General features: G+C 42.6%; 1 protein-coding gene across 1 annotated transcript; it reads left to right on the plus strand.

Annotated features, from left to right (window-relative positions):
- The first annotated feature begins 5,844 nt into the window (after positions 1-5,844).
- TMEM35B (transmembrane protein 35B) lies at positions 5,845-11,180 on the plus strand. The gene is made up of 3 exons (XM_042441298.1): positions 5,845-6,016; positions 8,452-8,632; positions 9,545-11,180. Exons 1-3 carry the CDS (start codon positions 5,909-5,911, stop codon positions 9,673-9,675), a joined length of 420 nt encoding a protein of 139 aa, XP_042297232.1. The 5' UTR covers positions 5,845-5,908; the 3' UTR covers positions 9,676-11,180.
- Positions 11,181-11,419: the final 239 nt, after the last annotated feature.

Below are 11,419 nucleotides of genomic sequence, written 5' to 3' on the forward strand. Positions count from 1 at the left end.
TGATAAGACGGAGCTCGTCGGGAAGACTATTCCAGATTTGTGGGGCCGCTACTAAGAAGGCCATCTGGGAAGTAATAACATATTTAGAAGGTGGAATTTCCAACAAGTTCTTCCCGGTTGTTCTGAGTGTGCGGGGCGGATTATATGGGGAGATGCGGTCCCTCAAGTAACTCGGGCCCAAGCCATGTAGGGCTTTATAGGTAATAACCAACACCTTGTATTGCGCTCGTAAGCAAATGGGCAGCCAGTGCAGAGCTTTCAGAACAGGTGTTATATGGTCAAACCTGGACGCACCGGTGACAAATCTGGCCACCATATTTTGTACTAACTGAAGCTTCCGAGCTTGGTACAAGGGTTGCCCCATGTAGAGCGCATTACAGAAATCCAAGTGCTCTGTTAGTCTTGAAAAACAGTGCGCAAAGAGATCTTGCAGCATCTTTGAGACTAACGGAAAGAAAAAAGCTGTTAGCATGAAATTTTCCAAATACATCTAAGGAAGTTGACTCAAGTCGAACAGCTCCTTTCTTTCAGTTAGTCTCAAAGGTGCTCCAAGATCCCTTCGCACAATAATCTTGTACAGAGGGTCCTTGGTATCTGCTGGGGTTTGGTTCCAGGACCCTGCATGGATGCCAAAATCTGTAGATGTTCAAGTCCCATTAAATACAATGGATAGCAATATGGTAACCCTAATATCAAATGGCAAAACCAAGGCTTGCTTTTTGGAATATTCTTTGGAATATTTTCATGCCACGCATGCTTGAATCTGTGGATAAAGAATCTGTGGATATGGAAGGCCGACTATACCAGTCATTCTCACCAATTCAGACTTTCCCCCCTTCTTTATTATTATTATTTTTAAATAAACAGAACAGATACCAAATCCACAACGCTGAAGGCTGGAAGAATGCAAAGCTTCCCAGCTTACCGCTTCCTGTGCCACCGGTTCAGCCTAAAGGTAGCAGAAACCCGAATGCCCATTCTTCCAATACTAAGTCAAGGGACAGCTTGGGAGGAAAATACACCTATCTTCATTTCTCCAGCCCTGTTCAGCTCGCTGTGAAGCCTTCTCCTTGCAAGCCCAGGCATGGCTTCCCACCTGGTTCCCAACGGCATGGCCTCCTGGCGGCCCACAGGTCCTTGGTTAACCCCACCATCCAGAATTTCATGGTCAATGGGATGACTTGTGCACCATCCTTGCTACCCCAGATTCGAAGACCCAAGACAGAGATCCACGTTTATGTCCCAAATGGGAAAGAGAACACAGATGTCGAGTCACTGGATGAAGGCTTCTTGGAAGAGACTGATAACAGGCCAAGTATACTCAGCCTGCGGGATTCTGGTTTCTGAATTCTGCTGTAGCTACTGGGAATGGGATGCAGGAAGAAATGGAAAGAAATCTTTTTGGGGTAACTTGATTTGCGGGATTCTGGTTTCTGAATTCCACTGTTAACTACTACAAATGAGATGAAGGATGAAATGGAAAGAAATCATTTAGGGATAACTTGGTACAAGGTGATGTAGACTGAGGTGACACCAACCCTGGTGATGCCACTGACTTGGTTCATAGCTCTGAATCATGTCGAGTGCTCAAAATATTATTGTATCCAAATAATCCTGTAACTTCTGCTGAGTTCCTACCCTCCAACTGTCCTGATCTGGCAGGAACAGTTCCGCTTCATCTTCTGCTGTTCCACTTTTCATGGCAGCTTTGAAGATGTCCAACTTTCTCTCTCCTTTCTTTCTCTTTGTGGCATTTTTGGTAGTTTAAGAGTCTCTTGGCCATCCTGGCGTGGAAAATTGTCCCCGTAATCTTTCCCATTTCTCTGTCTTTATACTCACTTTCCCCAAAATGCTCCAACTACTCTGCAAACAAATAAATTTTGAGCGTATTAGACGGCAAGTGGGGAAAACTTTATATTACTGAAATTACAGAATTGTAATGCCATCATAGTTCTACAATTAGTCTGTGATTCCTCTAGTATAATTATTCTGTAATTTCTGACATAGCAGAACTGTAATGTCATGATGAGAGCCAGCATAGTGGTTTGAGCGCTGGACTAGGATACTGGGAGAACAGGGTTCGAATCTCGGCTTTGGCCATGGAAGCCAAACTTGGGCATGCCACACTCTCTCAGACTCAAGGGGAAGGCAAGGCCAAACTCTGTCTGAACAAATCTTGCCAAGAAAACCCCTTAGGGTCGCCATAGGTTGGAAATGATTTGAAGGCACACAACACACACAAATATGCAAGGATTAAGCCATTAGACAGCAATTCCGTTGAGCAAGAACCCATTAAACATGAGCATTTCATTGAACACTACGGTTCATCCCATCCCTTTTTGAATGGCTGCATAGGCTGTCATCTTGCAAAAAATGGTGGCCAGTAGAGTTTACTTCTGAGTAAACACAATATTGCTTTGTTAGTTTGATAGACTTGTCTCAGATGGGCATACTACTGAAGTTATCAGCTCCTTTGCGTCTTGGAACACCAGTCAGCCCATAGTTGACGCTTTTTCGAAATGCCTTTCAGACGGTGACCTTTGTCACTGCCAGCAGCTTTCCTGTTTGTTCACGCTCAAAGTTCATGTGGGAGAAATGTGGCAACGCTGCTGAGTTTGCTTCAGGCTGATGCAAAACCATCCATCCGACCGTTAGTGTGCGCAAAACCAGTTACACCTGTTGGACTTTTTTTTGGTCAGCCCTTTGGCATTGTTTTCCTTTGCTTCATCCTTTCGATCCTTTGCTACACGCCCCTAAGTTTTACCCTCGACATATCTGTGGGTCATATCAAAATCCATAATTTTGGGCCCCCAAACCTGCCCTCGACTTAGACATGAGGTCAAGTTTGGGTAGCATTTTATGGGACGCTTTCTAGTGCAGAACATTCAAAATGTTTTTGTTTCTTTATGCAAGGCTTGGTGCTGTTGTTTCATTTCCACATGTACATCATGTTTGCTGAAACTTGTTGAACTGTTCTTCATGTTTGGGGGCTCATCCCTGTTCTTTCCATGCAATTTCCACCTCTGTTAAAGTAGTAATGATGAAGGAACTTGGCAAACCAAAGCATACCTGTTTATACCGACCCACTTTCTCTTTGCCCCAAAAGTGTGAGGTTCGGCTGCTGTCACACTCCAGAAATAATGCAGTTTGACGCCCCTTTTAACTGTCATGGCTTCATGCTATGGAATCCTGGGATTTGCAGTTTGTTGTGGTACCAGAGCTCTCTGACAGAGAAGGGAAAAACATCTCACCAAACTACAAGACCAAGAATTCCCTAGTAGTGAGCCATGGCAGTTAAAGTGGTGTGAAACTGCACTATTTCCAGTGAATTTCCTGACTTTGTGGGGACTACAGATCTGTTTACTAGGTCTAGCATCATCATCGTAGTTATTTGTTTGTGGCACAACATCCATTCCAAAATATTACAAAAGCATGCTGACAAGAAAAGTTATTCTAACATCCTTGGTCCAAAACGCACTGCAGAAATCGTTCAGTTTGAGACCATTATAACTTCTCTGGCTCCATGCTAGGGAATTCTGGGAACTGTAGTTTTGGGAGAGCTCTTATATGAAAATATGCTGGTTACTTTCAGACTGTGATCCGTATGTTACCCATAAAAGAGCCTAATTTGCTAAAGCTTGCAAAAAGTATACATGCTTCCTATCTGAAAGATATTTGATTTTCATGTATATTTTAATCTGTTTTATTGGTTTTTATATTGTACATTTATTATTATTATTATTATTTATATTGCTATAGACTGTGTAGGGGACTCACTCATATGACGTTTCTATGGATGTAAATGTAGAAGTATAGGTTGTATAAGTATGTCTTTCTTTTTTTACTGGATTTTATTGTGGTTTTACTCTCTTGAAGTTGTAACGGCTTTTAGTCAAATACAATAAACGACTGACTGACTGACTGTGATGTCTCTTTTCATGGCATCCTTTTCTAGTTTTCAAATAGTCGCCTATGGGGAATCATTGAGGGATACTTGCCCATAGAGGATCATTGAGGGATAGTTGCCGATAGGGGAATCACTGGGGAATACTTGTCTATAGAGAATCATTGGGGAATTAGTTGCCCATAGCAGATCATTGGGGAATACTTCTCCATAGAGAATCATTGGGGGATAGTTGCCATAGAGAAATCATTGGGGAACACTTGTCCATAGAGAATCATTGGGGAATAATTGCCAATAGGGGAATCATTGGGGAATAGTTGCCCATAGAGAATCATTGGGGGAATATTGTACTTGCACATAGAGACTCAATAGAGAATATTTGCCCATACGGATACGTTGGGGAATCCTTGCCCATAGAAGATCATTGAGGGATGCTTGCCTATAGAGAATTATTGGAGAATATTTTGCAAATAGGGAATCATCGGGGAATACTTGCCTAAAGATACTCATTGGGTAATACTTGCCTATAGAGAAACATTGGGGAATACTGTACTTACTTATCGAGAATAATTGGAGAATACTTGCCTAGAGAGAATCAATGAGTAATACTTGCCCATAGAGGATCATTGGGGAATATTTGCCCATAGGGAATCATTAGGGAATATTTGCCCATAGGGGATCATTGGGGAAGACGTGCTCATAGAGAATCATTGGAGAACACTTGGCCATAGAGAATCAGAGGGATAGTTGCCTGTGGGGAATCGTTGGGGAAGACTTGCTCATAGGGAATCAATGGAGGATACTGTACTTACCCATAGAGAGTCAATGGGGAATATTTGCCTATAGAGAATCATTGGGGAACACTTACCCATAGAGAATCATTGGGGGATATCTGCCCATAGAGAATCTTTGAAGGATACTTGCCCATAGAGAATCAATGGAGGATACCGTACTTGCCCATAGAGCCTCAGTGGAGAATATTTGCCCATAGGGAATCATTGGGGAACACTTGCACATAAAGAATCATTGAGGAATACTTTCTCCCCCCCCCATAAAGTTTATTATTAAAACAACAACAATACAATACAGTACACTATAAAAACAAAACAACTCATTGACACATTACATCCCATTATGACAAACATATCTAACGTACATACATTATATACATTTACCAGCACTCTACCTATGCTATCCCCCCCCCCCCCGATCCTACAATAACCACATAACAATAGTACAAATACAGACAATTACTAACAAACTAAAAGCAAATCGGGATTTTGAAAACCACTGCATCTGGAAGGCCCTTATTAAAGTATGGCACTGGTATCAGCCAAGATAGTTTAATAAAAGCCCCATATGGGTCTCAGTAAATGAAGCTTTTTATAAAAATCAAGAATGCATCCTTGAGAAATGGATTAACAATAAACAGCTATTGATTATGGATAGCGAAATTCAAAAATTGAGGTTAAAATCACAGGAAGAGCTTCTAAAGGAAGGATACTTGATTAGTTGGTTTACTTATAGACAAATTAAGGAGAGATATGCCAAAGACAAAAATACCACCAGCATAGATTTAAAAGGGTCAATTGAGGAATACTTTCATTGGGAGGATACTCTACCCATAGGGATACACTGGGGAACACTTGCCCATAGGGAATCATTGGGGGACACTTCCCCTTGGGGAATCATTGGAGAATACTTGCAACTAGTCATTCCCCCTGTGCTTCTCTATGGGCAAGCACTGCCTTTTGTTGTGAACTGGAGGATTGCTGCAGTGTGCTTTCTGAACCTGGGCCTCCAAAGAGGGGCTTTGCAATTGCAACTGCAATTGCAACTGCATTTGCAAATTGCAATGGCAACTCCTGCTGCCAGCAGAAAGCAACGCCCAAGGCGTGGTTGCAAAAGGAAAAGCATGCTTTCTCCTCCTCCTCCTGCCCTTCCTGCAGCTCTTTCTGTTCTCTCCTCCTCCTGCTGCCTTGGAAAGGAGCTGGAGAGGGAGCCATGGCGCTGCTGTTCTCAGCCCTCCGCCTTTTGCTGGGCCTTTTCTTTTCTGCCTGCGGGCTCCTGAAGCTCACCGACCGCTTCTCCGCAGAGCTCCACTTGCAGCTGGTGGGTGCAGGATCTGGGCCTTTTGCAACAGGAGGGCCCTCTGGGTGCAGTTGTGCATGTGTCTTTGCAAGGCAGGGAGGCAGGCAGGCAAGGAGGGAGAGGGGCAAGGAGGCACCCCTGCTTGCAATAAATAGCAACAAGAATAATAGCAGCCATAGTAATGGTTGCATTGGAGAGGTTGCATTGGAGGCTTTGGCAGTCGGTTTGCATGGCAGGGTTTTGCCTTACCTTTGCATTGGAGAGGTTTGAATGGGAGAGAATGCCCTGGGAAGGGGGAGTTTTGCATCAGGTGGGCATTTGGAGAGCTTGGCATTGGAGAGAATGCCTGGGAGAGCTTGGCATTGCAGATGCACTGAAGAGTTTTGCTTTACATTGGAGAGCTTTGCATTAGATTGGCATTGGGGAGTCTTGCATTATTAGTTTGGCATTAGAGAGCATGCCTGGGAGAGTTTTGCATTAGATTTGTATTGTGCAGTTGTGCATTAGATTGGCTGTTGGAGAGTTTTGCAATGGAGAGATTTGTATTGGAGAGAATGCCTTGGAGAGTTTTGCATTTGGCATTTAGTAGTGGAGAGGCTTGCAGTTGCATTAGAGTTGCATTGGAGAGATTTGCATTAGGTAGACAGCTCAGGCCTCATCCGCACAGCAGAAATAATCCGGGTTTGTCCCCGCTTTAACTTCTATAACTCAGTGAGACGGAATGCTGGGAGTTGTAGTTTGTTGTGGCAGCAGCTCTTTGCATTGGAGAGTGCCTCCTAGTCTCCTTCTTTGGAGATGTCTAAACAAAGGAACTCTATGAACAAGTTTGCTCTCTCTGCCCAAGTGTCCAATTTCAGTTCACTTTTTTGGGCCTGTGTTTTGCTGAGAAATGCAAACAGGCAGATCAATGGTGAATGTTGGCTCACACTGCAGCAGTTCATTCTTGGAGGGTGTGCATTGTGTGTGTTGCATTTCTTGTGGCTGTGAATGCCACACACAGGGTTTGTTTTCTTGCAGACAGATCACATCTGGCATCTTTTTTTCCTCCGCCCCCATTGTGTGCAACGGTTTTGGGCGCCAAAGGTTTTGAATTTGAGATTAGAAAGTTGCTTGGATTTTTTGCTTTGCCATTTGCCAACTTTGCAAGCGCTTTTTTAAAAAGAGTGCATTGGAGAGAAAGTCTCCTTCTTTGCAAAGCTGAAGGGAGAGACTTTCAATGCAACTGTTTTAAATGCACTGTTTTAAACTGATGCAGTTGATGTAATAAAATGACATAGTGGGTTTCTTTTTAGAAGGGTATCAAGAAAGGCTGAGGCTCCATTCATTATCTGGAACTCTGAAATATTCCAAGATAGATAGATAGATAGATAGGATGGCTGAGATTGTGACACCTTTGCTTTCTGATGGTTCAGTATGCGCAAACTTGGTTTCCTGCACAGAACGATCAAAAATGTATAAACTAAGGCTATGTGCGCAAGGCGTTTATGAAACGAATGTCATGCTTAGTTAGACTTGAGTCCTATCTGTGAGATGGCGCATTATATTGTATATGTGTTCTGAAATCTGAATACAGTATATACATAGACATTTACATGTGTATATATGAATGTGTGTATACACATACACATATATATATATATGTATATATGCATATATGTACATATACAAATTATATATGTACATATGTATACACACATATATATGTTTATACATACACATATATGTGTATATATGTGTGTATAAACATATACAGTGGGCCCTCACCTTACGTGGGGGAATCTGTTCTGGATCCCCCCCCCAGGCGTAGGGCGAAAAGCACATATGCTTGAGCCCCATTGAATATAATGGGGCACACAGGCATGTGCACCATTCATTCCATTACTACGCAGCTTCAGTGTAAGCTGAAAGTTGCATGTAGTGCATCTACGTATGGCGTGGGCTCACTGTATAGGCACACACACACACACAAACACACACATGTTTATACACACATATACATATATACATGCGCTCAGCCTCAGGGAATGGCAATGGCAAACCTCTTCTGAACAACTCTTGGCAAGTAAACCCCACGGTAGGTTCGCTTAAGTTGGAAATGACTTGAAGGCACACAACACAACCATTAAATGGATAGAAGCCTTCTCCAGCTTTTGGTGTGACAATCTTACTTGCCTTCCCTATACAGTGGGCCCTTGTTATCTGCTGGGGTTTGGTTCCAGGTTCCCCTGTGGATAATAAAATCCGTGGGTGCTCAAGTCCCATTAAATACAACAGCATAGCAAAATGGTGTCTCTTATATAAAATGGAAAATCAGGGTTTGCTATCTGGAATTTATACTTTTTTTAAATATATTTTCAAACCATGGGTGCTTGAATCCATGGATTTAAAAAATCTGTAGATAAGGAGGGCTGACTGTATTTACCAAACATAACTTTTTTTCCCTTTTTCTGTTCCAGAAATCCCAGTTTGTCCAGTTTGCGGATGTTTTCCCCCTGAAAGACTTTGGGTACAAGCCGGAGCCGGTCCGTTACTTGGAAATAGTGGGCTGGATAGAAGTCGTGGCAGGTTTCCTCTTGGCCTTCGGTCCTCAGCTGCTCCAGGAGATCAGCAATTTTGTCCTCACCATTGTCATGATTGGTAAAATAATAATAATAATAATAATAATAATAATAATAATAAATTTTTTATGTATATATATCCCACCTCTTCCAAGGTTCGAAGCGGGATTACAGCATTAAAATAACACAATACAATTTGAACAATCAATAAAATACTAATGCTGAATTATGCATCCCTATTAGCATTGGACGGTGAGTCTGGGGACCTGGGTGCAAATCAGGGCTGGGGACTAGGAGTGAAGGAATAAGTGGTTTTTACAAGAGTAGGAGTAGGAATAAGTAGCAAAATATATTTGCTATTCCTTATTCCTTTTTTTATATTGTACATGCAAACAGTTTAGAAATGAGTCCTGTTTCCAAGATTGGGCATTATGAGTATGCAAATATTCCAAAATCCAAAAAAACCCTTTCAAAATTCAAAACACTTTTGGTCCCAACCTTTTTAGATAAGAGGAAGCCAGCATGGGTAGTCCTTTGAGAGTCGGACTATGACTCTGGAGATCCAGAATTCAATGCTCAGCTTGGTCATAAAACCCACTAGGTGACCATGGGCAAGTCACACTCTCTCAGCGTAATGGGGAGGCAATGGCAAACTCCTCGGAAGAAACCTGCCAAGAAAACCTCATGATAGGTTTACCTTAGGGTGGACGTAAGTTGGAAATGACTTGAAGGAACACAAACAACAACAGTTTTAGATAAGAGAGACCCAACTTGTAGTTCAGTTTTATTGTCAACTGCATATTTTCTCAGCTGCATTGGGAAGGATGCGACTTAAAGGATGGCATAGGAATTCCTGTAGGTAAAAAGCATTACAGTAGTTCCTAAAATGCAAGAGCAGGCTAGAGATTACTGGTATAAGAATGCTGTTTTGCAGGGGATTTTTAGAACGGAAAAATAATGTTCTCTTTCTCTCCCTCGTCTTTCTTTGCAGGTGCCATCTACACGCTGTTGGTTTTGAAAGAACCCATCGCCATGTGCGCTCCGGCCACTGTCTGCTTGGGTCTGCTGCTTCTTCTCAACATCCGGGGAAGGGGGAGATCTGCCAAGTCAAAATTCGAATGAGGGATTGGGGTCACTTTGAGGGGATAGAGGGCTGGGAAAGGATGCTCTTGAGATGGCAGGAGGGCTCGCTCTCGACCCTTCCGCCTCTCCCTTCCTACTTGTCGATGGGGTAACTTGACTCCTGCTCATGAGTAACCCAAGAAGACTGTGGATTTTGAATCGCTCTAAATCGGGTGGGCAACTATTGGGTGTTAAGGAGCCATGGAGGGCTGCACTCTGCAAAATAAATGCACCCCACAATACCACTAAATACACTCTAGATGGCATTTTTACCAGGTATTTGATCCTCTCCAGGCAGTTTCAGGCTCAGAAGAGGCCTTTTTTAAGCAACAGCAAGTGAACAACAAGTCAACTTGCGTGCCATTTCTTGTCAAAAAAAGGTAATGCCTGGGTTTATAACAGTGCAGATGGGGCCAAAATAGTGAAAATGTTCCCTGCACTTAGTAGAGGGCATTTGGAAGCAATTGTTTTGGACCCTACAAGGCTTGGGGGTCCACCAAAACAGCTCTGGAAGCCATATGTATTCCATGGGCCGCATCTTCCCCACTTCTCTTTTCAGTCAATATAACATTCTTTTTCTTTGTAGACCTGGAGAGAGGCTTTAACTTCTCAGCGAAAAGAGTCACATGTGGATTTCATAGTTCAGGCCAAGTTGGTTGAACATTGAAATGTGCATCGCTTTTATCTTATCCTTTTGTTGCAAATTGCTTGACAGACCCTTCTGCAGACTGGATTGAACTGCTGTAAAGAAACAGCTTTGACAGCGATCCTGTTTATAAGTTCTTTGTAAATTGTTTCAGCATGAAATGGCCAGCTTATACATGCCTCACATCTGAATATTGGTGTAAATTGTTTACTCTCTCAAGAGACCCTGGTTTACACCTTGAGTTTTACACAACTGTCCAGTTGTGATACGTGATCATTTGTGGAATTCATTTCACGTTCTGATTCTCTGTTCACATGCAAAAGTTGAAGGGAATCAGCAACTTCTGGCAAATTTTACAGCTCTTAACTCGTTGCTTTCTTGGACTACAGCTCCCAGAAGTCCCTAGCTGGTGATTTCCAGACGCTCCTAAACAGTCACTTTGTAGGTACAGTAGGCTCTTGACATTCACTGGGGTTTGGTTCCAGGACCTCTCATGGATATCAAAATCGATAGATTCTCTAGTCACATTATATAAAATGGCATAGTAAAATGGTGCCCCTTATATAAAATGGCAAAGTCAAGGTTTGCTTTTTGGGATTTAAGGAAAATAAAAAATTTCAAGCTGTGGATGGTTGAATCTGTGGATGCAGAATCTGTGGTTACGGAGGGCTGACTGTTACCCTTGTATACAGTGACCTCTGATGTTTTATGATCACAGCTTTTCAAATGGTGACAGTCCTTTACTGTATCTGCTGGGGTTTGGTTACAGGACCCCCCCCCCCATAGATACCAAAATCCATGGATGCTCAATTCCCATTGTATTGAATGGCATCATAAAATGGTGACACTTATATAAAATGTCAAAAATCAAGATTTGCTTTTTAGAATGTACATTTTAAAAATATTTTCAATCCTTGGATGCTTGAATCCGCGGATAAAAAGTCTGTGGATATGAAGGGCCGACTGTAGAGGTAGAGCCAGTGTGATGTAAGTGGTCTGAGTGCTGGACTATGACCCTGGATTCGATTCCCCCAGCTTGGCCTTGAAACCCACTGGATGACTTTGGGCAAGTCATATGCTTTTGCCTATTTGCCATGG

Source organism: Sceloporus undulatus, chromosome 9 (genome assembly GCF_019175285.1).
Source record: "Sceloporus undulatus isolate JIND9_A2432 ecotype Alabama chromosome 9, SceUnd_v1.1, whole genome shotgun sequence".
NCBI lineage: Eukaryota > Metazoa > Chordata > Lepidosauria > Squamata > Phrynosomatidae > Sceloporus > Sceloporus undulatus.